Raw genomic sequence first — 17,285 nt, 5'->3', positions numbered from 1 at the left:
AACCCACCTAATGTTACCTATTTAAAGTATTCAAGAAGCCAGAATTGTCATGTAAGTTCAAAGAATGGTATTCCCAGTTTTATATGGATTGATTCAGAATAAAGAAAAAGAGGACACACTTCCCTAACTGCATTTTATGAGGATTATGATGCCCAAACTGACAAGGACAGTTTGAGAACAGAAAGTATGTAGGTTAGTCTTACTTATTAACATAGAGGCAAAATCCTTAATAAAAGCCTCCAGACCTAGATGATTTTATTAACGAAAACTATATAATAACTAAGGAAGAGGGGAGCCTGGGTGTCTCAGTTGGTCCGACTTCGGCTCAGGTCATGATCTCACAGTACGTGAGTTTGAGCCCTGCATCAGGCTCTGAGTTGGCAACTCCGAGCCTGGAGCCTGCCTTGGATTCTGTGTCTCCCTTTCTCTCTCTGCCCTTCTCCCGCTCATGGTCTGTCTCTCTTTGTTTCTCAAAAATGAATAAACTTAAAAAAAAAATAAGAAGTAACACCAATCTTACACAAACTCTTTCAGAAAATAGAGGCAGGAACTCTTCTCAGACAATTTTAGAAGGCTAGTATAATTGTGATACCAAAATCTGACAAAAGCATTATAATAAAATCTGGAGACTGTTATCCCTTATGAACATAGGTGCAAAAAATCATTAAAAAAATATTAGCAAAGATAATCTAACAAAGTTGGGTTATACCTAGAAATGGACAGTCCATTATGGACAGTCCCCAACTTCTGGTTTGGCTTACAAGTTTTCCACTTTATGATGGTGTGAAAATGATGAACATTTGGTAGAAACTGTATGTTGAATTTTGAGATTTTTTTTACTTTCCTGGGCTAGTAATAATGTAGTACGATACTCTCCTGTGATGCTGGGCAACAACAGCGAGCCACAGCTCCCAGTCAGCCATGCCACTGATATACCTACAGCCATTCTGTACTCATACAACCATTCACTTTCAGTACAGTATTTAATATATTACATGAGATAGGCAACACTTGATTATGAAATAGACTTTATATTAGATGATTTTGCCCACCGGTAGGCTAATATAAGTGTTCTGAGTACATTTAAAGTAGGCTGAGCTGTGATGTTCAGCAGTTTAGATGTATTAAGTACAATTTTGGCTTATAACATTTTCAACTAATGATGGGTTTATTGGGACATAACCCCATAGTAAGTTGAGGAGGGAGGTCTGCATTAGAAAATCAATCACTGTAATTCATCACATTAACAGAACAGAGGAGAAAAACCCTGTGGTCATTTCAGTATATGTTGACAAAATCAATACTCATTCATGATAAAAACTTTAAACAAATTAGGAGTAGGAGACTTCATCAATTTGATAAAAATTATCTATGAAAAACCTACAGTTAACTTTATATTTAGTGGTAAAATATTGAACTCCTTCCCCCTTTGATCAGATGAGGAACATGGCAAGGATATGTACCACAGACAGTTATATCAAGTGGAATGAGGGGTGCCTGGGTGCCTCATTTGGTTAAGTGTCTGACTTTGGTTCAGGTCATGATCTTGCAGTCAGTGAGTTTGAGCTCCGTGTTGGGCTCTGTGCTGACAGCTTGGAGCCTGGAGCCTGCTTCAGATTCTGTGTCTCCCTCTCTCTCTGCCCCTCCCCTGCTTGCACTCTGTCTCTCTCTCAAAAATAAATATTAAAAAAAAAGAAAGTGGAAAGAAGTAAAATTCTCTTATTCATAGAGAACATGATTGTTTATACAGAGAAATCCTAAGGAATCTACAAAACAGTAGTTACAACTAATAATGAATTTAGCAAAGTTGTAGGATACAACAGTAAATATATAAAAATTGATTGCATTCCTATACTAGAAGCAAGCAATTAGAAAATGAAATAAAAATTTTATTTGCAATAGCCTCAACATATCAACTTAGGAATAAGTTTAGAAAAAGAAGACCTTTTTGCTGAAAAGTACAAAACATTGCTTAGAATAATTAAAGTAGATGTAAGTAAGTGGAGAAATTTTATGTTCATGGGTTGGAAGACTCAATATTTTAAAAAATTTTTTATAATTTTTTTTAATGTTTATTTTTGAGAGAGAGAGAGAACGGGAGTGAGGGAGCAGGGGAAGGGCAGAGAGAGAAGGAGACACGGAATCCGAAGCAGGCTCCAGGCTCTGAGCTGTCAGCACAGAGCCTGATGTGGGGCTCAAACCCATGAACTGTGAGATCATGACCTGAGCTGAAGTCGGACGGTTAACCCACTGAGCCACCCAGGCACTCTGGAAGACTCAATATTAAGATCTCAGTTCTTCCAAATTGGACTGTAATCACAGCAGACATTTTTGTACAAATTAATTTTATTCTAACATTTTTATGGAAATGCAAGCAGTTTAGAATATCCAAAGCATTCTTGAAGAACAAAGTTAAAGGACTGTACATGATCTGACTTCGATACTTAATACAAAGGTGCAGAATCAAGAAAGTATAGCTGGCATAGGATGAAAAAAATAGATCAGTAGAGTACAGTAGAGAGCCCCCAAATAGCCCATTCTATTTTAATTTGATTGTCATCAAAGGTGCCAGGGGAAAAGATGGAGTTTTTAATAAGTGGTGCTGGAATAAGTGGATATCTATATGGGAAAAGAATGAACCATAACCCTGTCTTGCATAATACCCCCAAATTAATTCAAAATGGACCATAGACCTAAACATACAGGCTAAAAACCATAAAGCATCTAGATATAAAATATAGGAAAATATATTTGTCTTCTTGCCATAGGCAAAGTTTTCATAGGCAAGATACTGAAAGCATTAACCACAAAAAAATATTGACCATCAAAATTAAAAACTTTGTGCTCATCCAAAGATACCACTAATGACTTCAGTTAGGCAAGCCACAGACTGGGGGAAAATATTCATCAAACAACTAATAAAGGACTTGTGTCTAGAATATATGAAGAATTCTTTACAACTCAGTAATGAAAAGATAGCTCAATTATAAAAGGGGCAAAATATTTTAGATACTTCATAAAAGAATATGTACTGATGGCTAATAAGCACATGAAAAGATAGATGCTCAACATCATTAGTCATCTTGAAAATGCAAATTAAAACAATAGGATACGACTGCACAGTTACTAGAACTGCTAAAATTTAAAATGATAGCATATATTGGCATGAATGTGGAGCAATTAGAATTCTTGGGGTAAATGTAGAGCTATTCTTGTATTATTAGTTATTATTATTACTATATTAGCTAGAAGGTGGAGCAATTAAAATTCTCCTACATTGTTAATGGGAGTGCAACTTGTTACAGTCACTTCAGAAAGAGATCTGGTAGTTTCTTATACGACTAAATATACACCTGTCCTATAACCCAGCATTTCTACTCTTCTGTTAAGGCATTTACCCAAGACAGATGAAACATAGACCTATTAAAAGACTTGTACAGGAATGTTAATAGCTCAAAACTGGAAATAACTCAAATGTCCATTAGTAGGAGAAAAGATAAATAAACTGTGGTATATTCATATGATTGGATATTGTTACTGTTATATGCAACATGTGGCTTTATTTCTAAATTCATCCACATGCTGAGTGAAAGAAGTTTTATATAAAAAGATTCATACTTGTTTCTTTCTTTTTTTTTTTTTTTTAATGTTTACCTATATTTTTTGAGAGAGAAAGCATGTGAGTGTGTGCACATGTAAGTAGGGGGAGGGGCAGAAAGAGAGGGAGACAAAGGTTCCAAAGTGGGCTCTGCAATATGGGGCTCAAACTCACAAACCATGAGATCGTGACCGGAGCTGAAGTCGGACACTCAACTGACTGAGCCACCCAGGCACCCCCATACTTGTTCCTTTCCTAAGAAGTTCTGGAGCAGGCAAATCTAATCCATGATGGAAAACTGGAAATAAAATTTGGATCTTCTATCCAGACCACTCAAACTTGCTTCATATCAGCAATAAAAGGCTGTTCTGCTTTTTTAGCATTCATGTGTTCACTGGATTGGCATTTTAAGTTTCCTTCAAGTCTTTTTTTTCTTTGCATTCACAACTTGGCTATTTGGTGCAGGAGGCCAGTCTTTGGCTTATTTTGACTTGTGAAATGCCATCCTCACTAACTTTAATCATTTCTACCTTTTGATTTAAAGCAAGAGAAGTGTAGCTCTTTCTTTCATTTGAACACATAGAGGCCATTGTGGGGTTATTAACTGGCCTAATTTCAATATTGTAGGGAGGCTGGAGGAGAGAAAGAGAGCTGAGGGGAACAGCCAGTCAGGGGAGCAGTTGGAACACACATAACATTTATCAGTTAAGTTTGCCATCTTCTATGGGGAAGGTTTGTGGTATCCAAAACAATTACAATAGTAACTTCAAAGATCGCTGATCACAGATCACCATAGCAAATATAATAACAACGTAAAAGTTTGGAATTTTGTGAGAATTAACAAAGTGTGAGAGAAACACATGAAGTAAGCAAATGCTGTTGGAAAAGTGGTGCTCATATACTTGCTTGATTGCAGGATTGCCACAAACCTTCAATTTGTTGGGGAAAAAAAAAAAAAGGAAAAAGCAATATCTATGAAGAGCAAGAAAGCAAGGTGCCATAAAACAAGGCATGCCTGTACTGCAAAATGTTAACAATCTGGGTTGTAGGTATATGAATGTTTGATGTACAGGTCTTTAAATTTTTCTGTTTTCTATGTTTGAAAGTTTTCATACCATACCTGGAGGAAAATGGTGTTACTAGTGTGATGAAATACAACTCTTGGTAAATGAGATGATTTTTTTTAAGTTTATTTTGGAGAGAGGGAGAGAAAGTGTGGATAGGGGAGGGCCAGAGAGAGAGAGAGAGAGAGAGAGAGAGAATCCCAAGCAGGCTTAGCGCTGTCAGTGCAGATCCTGATGTGGGGCTTGATCTCATGAACTGTGAGATCATGACCTGAGCTGAGATCAAGACTCAGACATTTAACCAACTGAGCCACCCAAGAACCCTAGTAAATGAGATTTTTAAAAAATAGGCTGTAATGGCAACAAGAAAATATAAGGTACTTAGAAATAAATCTAACAAAAATATTTGTATAATCCTTACTTGACAAATTATCAAACTTTATTAAAACATATTAAAGGAAACCTAAATAGGGGCTCCTGGATGGCTTAGTCAATTAAGCGTCCAACTCTTGATTTTGGCTTAGGTCATGATCTCATGGTTTGTGAATTGAGTCTCATGTCACATTCTGCACTGACAGCACAGAACCTGCTTGGGATTCTCTGTCTCCTTCTCTCTCTCTCTGCCCATCTCCTACTCACTCGCTCTCTCTCAAAATAAATAACATTAAAAAACAGGAGATAAATAGATAGGTATACTATGTTCTTATATAGTAGTTGTCTGTATTGTATATCCGTTATCCCCAGATCAACTCTCAATTGAGTGCAGTGTCAAAGTTTTTATCTACAAGTTGACTCTAAAATTTATATGGAAGAACAAAGCCCCAAGATTACCTCCCATAACTTTTAAGAATAATAACAATGTGAGTGGACTTGCCTTACAAGTATTAAAATTTATTGTCAAGCTATACCAATTAAACAGTATGGTATGGCACAGAGGCTGATAGTACAGTGGAACAGAATATAGTCAAGAAAGACAGTCCTGCATTTATGAAAACTTAATATATGACAAAACTGACATTGCAACATCATTTAACAAATGACCTGAGATAATCAGTCATATGTTTAGAAAAAAATGTAATAGGATTTCTCTTCTTTCATATGTAAAAATAAGTTCCAGGTATATTAACAAACTTCATGTGAAAAGCAAACCTATAAATCTTTTAGAAGAAAATTCTAAGTAAATATATTCATGTGTCTTTTGTCAGAGATGCAGTTCTTGCACACAAAAAAAGATAAGGAAAGATTGATAAACTTGATTACATAAAAATTAAATCTTTTGGTGACTCCATTAAAAATAGAAGTAAAGGGGCGCCTGGGTGGCGCAGTCGGTTAAGCGTCCGACTTCAGCCAGGTCACGATCTCATGGTCCGTGAGTTCGAGCCCCGCGTCGGGCTCTGGGCCGATGGCTCGGAGCCTGGAGCCTGTTTCCAATTCTGTGTCTCCCTCTCTCTCTGCCCCTCCCCCGTTCATGCTCTGTCTCTCTCTGTCCCAAAAATAAATAAAAAACGTTGAAAAAAAAAATTTTTAAAAAAAAAAATAGAAGTAAAAAAATAAGACTGAGAAAACATTTACAATGAATTTAACTTACAAATAATTACTATCCAGAATATATCCTATAATTCAGTAAGAAAAAAGACAGAAAACTTAATAGAAAAATGGGCCAGGGTATAAATAGCTAGCTCACAGTTGAGGTAACCCTAGTGGTTGATAAACATATAAAACATTGCTTAATTTTACCCATAATTATAGGAAATGCCAGTTAAGACCATACTATGATCAGGGTTGCCTGGCTGGCTGAGTCAGTGGAACATGTGACTCTTGATCTCAAGATTGTGGGTTTTAAAAAAATTAAAAACCATACTATCATCACAGCCATTAAATTAGTAAAACTAAAAAGTCTAAAAACACCAAGTATTGGAGAGTATGTGTTCAACAATTATTTTTTGAGCATCTGCTATATGCCAATTACTGTACTAAGTCATTGAGATGCATTAGTAAATAAAACATACTAGGATCCTTGCTTTCATGAAGCTTAGATTCTAGTCGGGGGAGGATAGAAAATAAGCAATAAACATAATAAGTAAATTACATAGCATGTTAGGAGTGATAAATGTATTGAAAGTGTATTGGTGATAAATTAAAAAGTTATAGCAGAGTAAGAGGGTGATAGGGTGTAAAGTAAGTGATAATACTATGTAGGGCTATCAGGGTAGTAGGTTTCATACTCAGGTAAACTTGAACCAAGATTTTTGAAGGCTGTTAGGGAATTAGTCAAAGAAATATTTGGGGAAAGAGGAGCATTATAGGCAGAATGTGTGGTTTAGAGTAAGACCTTAAGGTAGAGGAATGCCTGATGTATTTAATGGATAATAGAGTCCTGTATGTCTGGATCAAAGTGTAAGGGACAGAGATACTGGGGAGGGGTGGCGGGTCACTTCTAGGTCTTATGTGGATTTTGATTTTTACTCTTGAGTAAATTGGGGAGCCATTTGAGGGTTTTGAGCAGGAGTGTTATGGTCTGACATGTATGTATGTATGTATGTATGTATGTATGTATGTATGTATATATTTAAGTTTATTTATTTGTTTTGAGGGACAGTGCGAGAGTGTAAGCAGGGGAGGGGCAGGGAGAGAGAGGATCCCAAGCAGGCTCCATGTCAGCAGAGCCTGAGGTGGGGTCTCCATCTCACGAACCGTGAGATCATGACCTGAACCGAAATCAAAAGTCAGATGCTGGGACACCTGGGTGGCTCAGTCAGTTAAGCATCCCACTTTGGTTCAGGTCATGATCCCAGGGTTCATGAATTTGAGCCCTGCATCAGGTAAATTTGAGCCCATCTTCCGGTGAGCTCAAGCCCGACTTTGGGCTCTGAACTGACAACTGACAGTGTGGAGCCTGCAAGGGATTTTCTCTCCCTCCTCTCTCTGCTTCTTGTAGGATTCTCTTTCCTTCTGTCTCTGCCCCTCGCTCACTTGCTCGCTCTTGCTCTCTCTCTCAGAAAAAAATAAAAGAGTCAGATGCTTAACCAACTGAGCCACCCAGGTGCCCTGACCTAACTGGCCTTTAAAAGGGACCCTGTTACATTGAAAATAGACTATAGAGTAAGGGTAGAAGCAGGAATGGAGTACCAGTTAGGAGATGATTGAAAGGCCAGGGAGAGACCATAGTAGCTTAGATTGGCAATAGCAGAAACCTAGAGGTTTTTTCCTGACTTTAACTCTTCAGGTGACAAAATTGAACTGAGACTCTTTAGATGAAGTTTTCACACACTTATCATAGCTATCATATATTTTGTTGCAGAAATTTTAATGTATTTAGTAAGTTTTGTTGCTGCCCCGGTCTTTTTTGAGAGTGTTCTATATTGTTACATAATATAACAAGTATATGCTGTTTATCTTATTTTTTTAACATTTTTATTTATTTTTGAGAGACAGAGACAGAGCGCAAGTAGGGGAGGGGCAGAGAGAGAAGGAGACACAGAATCCGAAGCAGGCTCCAGGCTGTTAAGCTGTCAGCACAGAGCCTGATGCGGGACTTGAACCCACAAACTGTCAGATCATGACCTGAGCTGAAGTCGGACATTTAACTGACTGAGCCACCCAGGTGCCCCTATGCTGTTTAATACCCACCCCCCCATTCCAATATCTAAAACAGGACTAAATCCAAGGTTTTTAAGAGATTCTAAGTTTGTATGTCTGTGGAGATATATCTGAAAACTCGTTGTATTCTGGATATATATTTTAAAGCTAGAGCTATTAAGAATTCCTGATGGATGTGATGTGTATGTGAAAAACAGAGGAGTCCAGATGGTTAGGGTTTGGGCTTAAACAACCAGAAGAATAGAAATACCATCATCTAAGATGGGGAAAGGCTGTGGTTGGAATCAGTTTTTGTGGAAAAAATGAGCTCAGTTTGGGACATGTTGGATTTGAGGTGTTGAGTAGGCAACTGATTGGAAGTGTCAGGAATTTGGGAGATAGGTCTGGGAATTGTTAGAGGGGGAGGATAAATTGGTATAATCATTTTTGGTAGTAAGTTTTGGTACTTTATGACTTAGCAGTTCCACATCTATATACTTCAAGAAACTTTTTATAATGTGCATGATGAAACAAGGGCAGGCTATTTATAGGAGCATTGTTCTGATGGAGAAGAAAGACATGCAAAGAAAATTAATTTTGTTTCCTGAAGAATGGATAAATAAATATTATAAATAAGTGACAAAATAAATTTATAGAGTGAAGTAATGTGTGAAAGTGAAAAATAGCCACATGGGTGAATCTCCCAGTTATGATGTTCAAGTCAGCAGATTTTTAAATATATAATTTAAAAACATATAAAACAATACTAATTATTTGTGAATATATATGTAAGAAAATATAAAGACATATGGCAAAGATAAAATATTCAGAATAGTTAAGTGGGGACTTAGGGGAGTGAGACCTAATAAATTTTGAAAGCAAGTCACAGGGACCCAACTGTTCTCAAGCCAGTGGTGAGTATAGTCATCTCTTTGTTATATAATTTTTTGTACTTCTTTGTCTAAAATGTTTCTTTTTTTTTTTTTAATTTTTTTTTTTAACCTTTATTTATTTTTGAGACAGAGAGAGACAGAGCATGAATGGGGGAGGGTCAGAGAGAGGGAAATACAGAATCTGAAACAGGCTCCAGGCTCTGAGCTGTCAGCACAGAGCCCGACGTGGGGCTCGAACTCACGGACCGCGAGATCATGATCTGAGCCGAAGTCGGACGCTTAACCGACCGAGCCACCCAGGCGCCCCTAAAATGTTTCTTAATTAAAGAAAAATTCCATGTCATTCCTTCATATCTCTGACTCTTAATGATAGGTGAATCCTTTCCAATTCCATCGACAGTTAATGGCTGACCCAGTGAATATCTGGAATAATCTCCACTGGTGAGATGGTTCCATCTAGTGGGGAAAATGCTACAAGTACTCTGTGAGATGTTACTTTGGGAAGGAAAAATAAAGAGGTGGTAGTTAACCTGACTAGTCTTTATTTAGAAGACTAGTCACTGAATTTAGAAGATAAGGGAAGAAATTATCATTTGGAAATATTTAGTTTTTACCATTATTAAGATAATGCTGTAGGACATTTAATGCAGACCTGTAGGACTTAGAGGTGTCCTTATTTCTAACTTGTGTTTGTGCTTTGTTTTTCAGAAGGAGTTGAGCCTTCCAAGAAGAGGCAGCTTGTAAGTTGATGATTATTATTATGAACACCTGCTTAGGAATCCTTTCTGGGGACTGTTCTAAGTATTATTTGGAGGAATCTCACTCATGGTGTGTGTGTGTGTGTGTTCTCCTTGTGGACTCTTCTCTGTCAGGGAAGCTGGGGGCCAACTAACTTTTCTTGCTAGGTCAGAACCTCCCCTTTACCCCCATCCCTTCTCACCCCAAATCCTCTCCTCTGTCTCAGTTTTTGCCTAGTATTTGGGAAAAAGCTGCTACTTAAGTACCCATCACAGTTTTATACTTGTGTTTTGGGATTTACCATTTTGTTGTTGTTTTTAACGGACTCAAGCTTTTCGAGAACATTCAGGTTGAAACTCTTAGCATCTATATCTGTCTCATAACATGGGACTAGGGAGAGGCCAACTTTTTTGACAGTTGGGGGTAAGGGCAGCAGCTAAGTTTGGATTCAGGGTAGGAATAAGGTTTTCTTTCACCTGTTTGTTCTATTCTGGCTTTAGGACCAGGGAAATTGGTGAAAATCTTTGTCCCTGGACCTTAATTGCTTTGTATTTTCTTGGCTTGCTTTTTCTCTGAGAATTCTGTTGGGGTAGTACTGCAAATCTGGCTAATCAGAATCATCTAGAATACTTCTTAAAATTCCTCCCCCCACCGCAAGTATTTATTTAAATTCTAGTTAGTTAACATACTGTGCAATTTTGGTTTTAGGAGTAGAATTCAGTGATTCATCACTTACATACAATACCCAGTGCTCATTATAACAAGTGCCCTCCTTAATACCCATCACTCATCTAACCCATTCCCCACCCACATCCCTCCATCAACCCTCAGTTCTCTATTTCTAAAGAGTTTCTCATGGCTTGTTTCCCTCTCTTTATTCCCCCTTCCCATATGTTTATCTGTTTTGCTTCTTAAATTCCTCATAGGAGTAAATCATGTGGTATTTGTCTTTCTCTGACTTGTTTCGCTTAGCATAATACACTCTAGCTCCATCCACGTTGTTGCAAATGGCAAGATTTTATTTTTGATGGCAGAGTAATATTCCATTGTATATGTATATATTATATCTTTTTGTTTTGGAGTTTATTTTGAGAGAGAGAGAGCACACGAACAAAGGAGGGGTAGAGAGAGAGAGGGAGAGAGAATCTCAAGCAGACCCTGTGCTGTCAGTGTAGACCCTGATGTGGGGCTGGAACCCATTAACTGTGAGATCATGACCTGATCTAAAACCAAGACTCAAATGCTTAACTGACTGAGCCACCCAGGTGCCCCCATCTTCTTTTTATTTTTTTAACGTTTATTTATTTATTTTGAGGGGAGGAGAGGCAGAGAGAGAGAGAATCCCAAACAAGCTCTGTGTGTCAGTGCAGGGCCTGATGTGGGGCTCAAACTCACGAACCATGAGATTATGACTTGAGCCGAAATCTAGAGTCCGATGCTTAAGTGACTGAGACACCCAGGCGTCCCATATATCACATCTTCTTTATGCATTTATCTATTGATGGACATTTGGGCTCTCTCCATAGTTTGGCAGTTGTTGATAATGCTGCTATAAACATTGGGGTGTAAGTACCCCTTCAAATCTGTATCCTTTGGGTAAATATCTGGTAGTGCAATTGCTGGATTATAGGGTGGTTCTATTTTTAACTTTTTGAGGAACCTCCATACTGTTCTCCAGAGTGGCTGCACCAGTTTGCTACAATGCTTGTTAAAGTTCGGAACAGATTCTGAACTTATTTGAGTCAGAATCTCCATATTGGGGCCCAGGAAAGCTGTATTCTTATGTACCTGCAATCCACACCCACCATGATTTTGCTAAGATTTGGGAAACTCTTAGGAAATAGTGCTATGATTAAATAGTGGCCTTGAAACTTTTCCATATAGAGCATATAAGGAGAAGGACACAACAGTATTCATATTTATTTATTAAGTGTACTTTATACATCTTATGCATTTTTTGTAAATGTATGAAACACAATGTAATTCTTTCTGTTACTGTCATTTTAGGATTTAGTTGTATAAAAATGCCTTAGTAATTAGTTGTCCTGTGAGATTTTTGTTTATAAAGCCCCTTTGTCTGCTTTATGAAAGCTCACTGTGATTTGACAAGAAGAATCTCAACTTAGGAGTAGGAAACCCTTACACTTTGGTCTTAGCTTTGTCACTTAATCAGCTTTGTAAATGTAGACAAATCACTTTATTTCCTAAACCTTAGTTGTCTTATCTATAAAATGAAGGTATGACCTTTGTTTTTCTCTTTTCTTATAGTTATTGGAAGGATCATTTAATACATGTGTTAGTGCTTCGTTTCTTACAATATTCTCTTTTAAAAAAATGTTTATTTTGAGAGAGAGAGTGAGAATGAGCTGGGAAGAGCCAGAGAGAGAGAGGGAGAGAGAAAATCTGAAGCACACTCTGCACTGCCAGTGTGGAGCCCAATGTGGGGCTTGAGCTCATGAATTGTGAGACCATGACTTGAGCCAAAATCAAGAGCTTAACTGACTGCGCCACCCAGGTGCCCCATTTCTTACAATTTTCTAAGGTGTATTAGTGTTAGAATTCTTCTTCTTTTTTTTTTAAAGGTTACTCATTTATTTTGAGAGAGAGAGAGAGACAGGAAGAGAGAGAGAGAGAGAGAGAGAGAGAGAGAGAGGAGGGTCGGTCAGAGAGAGGAGGATACAGAGAATCCCAAGCAGGCTCTGCACTGACAGCAGATGTGGGGCTCGAATCCACAAATCATGAGATCATGACCTGAGCCAAAACCAAGTCAAACACTTAACCAAACTGAGCCACCCAGGCACCCCAGCTTTAGAATTCCTGTAAATCTATTGGGTTAAATTTGGATACACTTTGGGGCACCTGGGTGACTTGGTTGAGTGTCTGACTTTCGCTTGGGTTATGATCTCATGGTTTGTGAGTTTGAGCCCCACATTGGGCTCACTGCTGTCAGCACAGAGCCCACTTCAGATCCTCTGTCCCCCTCTCTATACCCTTCCCCCACTTGTGCTCTCTCAAAAATAAACAAACATTAAAAAAATAAAAATTATAAATTTGGATACACTTTTATTATTTAAGAGCCACATTCCTTTATTTAAATTTAGTTCTATCTAAATGGAATCTCAATTCCACGCTTTCAAGTATCCGGAGTCTTCTAAAAACTGAGGAATGGTGCTATTAGGGCTCTTAATGGAGTGATCTACCGAGTAGGTATAACATAACTAAAAAGGAGTGGCTTTTCAACATCATGTTCAGCAAATATTTGTACTTTGTCACTCGTCCTTTTTTTTTTTTTTTTTTTTAAGATTTTAGTTTTTTTTTTTTTTTTTTTTTTTAAGGTGTAATGGAAATTTTATTTTTTTTTTTTATTTTATTTTTTTTTTACATTTTTTTTTAATTTATTTTTTAATATATGAAATTTACTGTCAAATTGGTTTCCATACAACACCCAGTGCTCATCCCAAAAGGTGCCCTCCTCAATACCCATCACCCACCCTCCCCTCCCTCCCACCCCCCATCAACCCTCAGTTTGTTCTCAGTTTTTAACAGTCTCTTATGCTTTGGCTCTCTCCCACTCTAACCTCTTTTTTTTTTTTTTTTTCCCTTCCCCTCCCCCATGGGTTTCTGTTACGTTTCTCAGGATCCACATAAGAGTGAAACCATATGGTATCTGTCTTTCTCTGTATGGCTTATTTCACTTAGCATCACACTCTCCAGTTCCATCCACGTTGCTACAAAAGGCCATATTTCATTCTTTCTCATTGCCACGTAGTATTCCATTGTGTATATAAACCACAATTTCTTTATCCATTCATCAGTTGATGGACATTTAGGCTCTTTCCATAATTTGGCGATTGTTGAGAGTGCTGCTATAAACATTGGGGTACAAGTGCCCCTATGCATCAGTACTCCTGTATCCCTTGGATAAATTCCTAGCAGTGCTATTGCTGGGTCATAGGGTAGGTCTATTTTTAATTTTCTGAGGAACCTCCACACTGCTTTCCAGAGCGGCTGCACCAATTTGCATTCCCACCAACAGTGCAAGAGGGTTCCCGTCTCTCCACATCCTCTCCAGCATCTATAGTCTCCTGATTTCTTCATTTTGGCCACTCTGACTGGCGTGAGGTGGTATCTGAGTGTGGTTTTGATTTGTATTTCCCTGATGAGGAGCGACGTTGAACATCTTTTCATGTGCCTGTTGGCCATCCGGATGTCTTCTTTAGAGAAGTGTCTATTCATGTTTTCTGCCCATTTCTTCACTGGGTTATTTGTTTTTCGGGTGTGGAGTTTGATGAGCTCTTTATAGATTTTGGATACTAGCCCTTTGTCCGATGTGTCATTTGCAAATATCTTTTCCCATTCCGTTGGTTGCCTTTTAGTTTTGTTGGTTGTTTCCTTTGCTGTGCAGAAGCTTTTTATCTTCATAAGGTCCCAGTAATTCACTTTTGCTTTTAATTCCCTTGCCTTTGGGGATGTGCCGAGTAAGAGATTGCTACGGCTGAGGTCAGAGAGGTCTTTTCCTGCTTTCTCCTCTAAGGTTTTGATGGTTTCCTGTCTCACATTCAGGTCCTTTATCCATTTTGAGTTTATTTTTGTGAATGGTGTGAGAAAATGGTCTAGTTTCAACCTTCTGCATGTTGCTGTCCAGTTCTCCCAGCACCATTTGTTAAAGAGACTGTCTTTTTTCCATTGGATGTTCTTTCCTGCTTTGTCAAAAATGAGTTGGCCATACGTTTGTGGGTCTAGTTCTGGGGTTTCTATTCGATTCCATTGGTCTATGTGTCTGTTTTTATGCCAATACCATGCTGTCTTGATGATGACAGCTTTGTAGTAGAGGCTAAAGTCTGGGATTGTGATGCCTCCTGCTTTGGTCTTCTTCTTCAAAATTACTTTGGCTATTCGGGGCCTTTTGTGGTTCCATATGAATTTTAGGATTGCTTGTTCTAGTTTCGAGAAGAATGCTGGTGCAATTTTGATTGGGATTGCATTGAATGTGTAGATAGCTTTGGGTAGTATTGACATTTTGACAATATTTATTCTTCCAATCCATGAGCAGGGAATGTCTTTCCATTTCTTTATATCTTCTTCAATTACCTGCATAAGCTTTCTATAGTTTTCAGCATACAGATCTTTTACATCTTTGGTTAGATTTATTCCTAGGTATTTTATGCTTCTTGGTGCAATTGTGAATGGGATCAGTTTCTTTATTTGTCTTTCTGTTGCTTCATTGTTAGTGTATAAGAATGCAACTGATTTCTGTACATTGATTTTGTATCCGGCAACTTTGCTGAATTCATGTATCAGTTCTAGCAGACTTTTGGTGGAGTCTATCGGATTTTCCATGTATAATATCATGTCATCTGCAAAAAGCGAAACCTTGACTTCATCTTTGCCAATTTTGATGCCTTTGATTTCCTTTTGTTGTCTGATTGCTGATGCTAGAACTTCCAGCACTATATTAAACAGCAGCGGTGAGAGTGGGCATCCCTGTCGTGTTCCTGATCTCAGGGAAAAAGCTCTCAGTTTTTCCCCATTGAGGATGATGTTAGCTGTGGGCTTTTCATAAATGGCTTTTATGATCTTTAAGTATGTTCCTTCTATCCCGACTTTCTCAAGGGTTTTTATTAAGAAAGGGTGCTGGATTTTGTCAAAGGCCTTTTCTGCATCGATTGACAGGATCATATGGTTCTTCTCTTTTTTTTTGTTAATGTGATGTATCACGTTGATCGATTTGCGAATGTTGAACCAGCCCTGCATCCCAGGAATGAATCCCACTTGATCATGGTGAATAATTCTTTTTATATGCTGTTGAATTCGATTTGCTAGTATCTTATTGAGAATTTTTGCATCCATATTCATCAGGGATATTGGCCTGTAGTTCTCTTTTTTTACTGGGTCTCTGTCTGGTTTAGGAATCAAAGTAATACTGGCTTCATAGAATGAGTCTGGAAGTTTTCCTTCCCTTTCTATTTCTTGGAATAGCTTGAGAAGGATAGGTATTATCTCTGCTTTAAACGTCTGGTAGAACTCCCCTGGGAAGCCATCTGGTCCTGGACTCTTATTTGTTGGGAGATTTTTGATAACCGATTCAATTTCTTCGCTGGTTATGGGTCTGTTCAAGCTTTCTATTTCCTCCTGATTGAGTTTTGGAAGAGTGTGGGTGTTTAGGAATTTGTCCATTTCTTCCAGGTTGTCCAATTTGTTGGCATATAATTTTTCATAGTATTCCCTGATAATTGTTTGTATCTCTGAGGGATTGGTTGTAATCATTCCATTTTCATTCATGATTTTATCTATTTGGGTCATCTCCCTTTTCTTTTTGAGAAGCCTGGCTAGAGGTTTGTCAATTTTGTTTATTTTTTCAAAAAACCAACTCTTGGTTTCGTTGATCTGCTCTACAGTTTTTTTAGATTCTATATTGTTTATTTCTGCTCTGATCTTTATGATTTCTCTTCTTCTGCTGGGTTTAGGCTGCCTTTGCTGTTCTGCTTCTATTTCCTTTAGGTGTGCTGTTAGATTTTGTATTTGGGATTTTTCTTGTTTCTTGAGATAGGCCTGGATTGCAATGTATTTCCCTCTCAGGACTGCCTTCGCTGCGTCCCAAAGCGTTTGGATTGTTGTATTTTCATTTTCGTTTGTTTCCATATATTTTTTAATTTCTTCTCTAATTGCCTGGTTGACCCACTCATTCGTTAGTAGGGTGTTCTTTAACCTCCATGCTTTTGGAGGTTTTCCAGACTTTTTCCTGTGGTTGATTTCAAGCTTCATAGCATTGTGGTCTGAAAGTATGCATGGTATAATTTCAATTCTTGTAAACTTATGAAGGGCTGTTTTGTGACCCAGTATATGATCTATCTTGGAGAATGTTCCATGTGCACTCGAGAAGAAAGTATATTCTGTTGCTTTGGGATGCAGAGTTCTAAATATATCTGTCAAGTCCATCTGATCCAATGTATCATTCAGGGCCCTTGTTTCTTTATTGACTGTGTGTCTAGATGATCTATCCATTTCTGTAAGTGGTGTGTTAAAGTCCCCTGCAATGACCACATTCTTATCAATAAGGTTGCTTATGTTTATGAGTAACTGTTTTATATATCTGGGGGCTCCGGTATTTGGCGCATAGACATTTATAATTGTTAGCTCTTCCTGATGGATAGACCCTGTAATTATTATATAATGCCCTTCTTCATCTCTTGTTACAGCCTTTAATTTAAAGTCTAGTTTGTCTGATATAAGTATGGCTACTCCAGCTTTCTTTTGGCTTCCAGTAGCATGATAAATAGTTCTCCATCCCCTCACTCTCAATCTAAAGGTGTCCTCAGATCTAAAATGAGTCTCTTGTAGACAGCAAATAGATGGGTCTTGTTTTTTTATCCATTCTGATACCCTATGTCTTTTGGTTGGCGCATTTAATCC

At 37.9% G+C, this 17,285-nt stretch overlaps 1 protein-coding gene across 5 annotated transcripts in view; it reads left to right on the top strand.

The window, feature by feature from the left end:
• MAST2 (microtubule associated serine/threonine kinase 2) overlaps nucleotides 1-17,285 on the top strand; it is a 236,326-nt gene that overhangs the window by 85,555 nt on the left and 133,486 nt on the right. For all 5 annotated transcript variants that reach the window (XM_058717551.1, XM_058717552.1, XM_058717555.1 and 2 more), the window contains exon 4: nucleotides 9,843-9,874. In XM_058717551.1, the coding sequence (XP_058573534.1) occupies nucleotides 9,843-9,874 (32 nt within the window). The remainder of the gene's footprint in view (nucleotides 1-9,842; nucleotides 9,875-17,285) is intronic.

This window comes from Neofelis nebulosa, chromosome 2 (genome assembly GCF_028018385.1).
Source record: "Neofelis nebulosa isolate mNeoNeb1 chromosome 2, mNeoNeb1.pri, whole genome shotgun sequence".
NCBI lineage: Eukaryota > Metazoa > Chordata > Mammalia > Carnivora > Felidae > Neofelis > Neofelis nebulosa.
The sequence above is the reverse complement of the archived record's forward strand: the minus strand, read 5'-3'. Positions and strand labels throughout refer to the sequence as shown.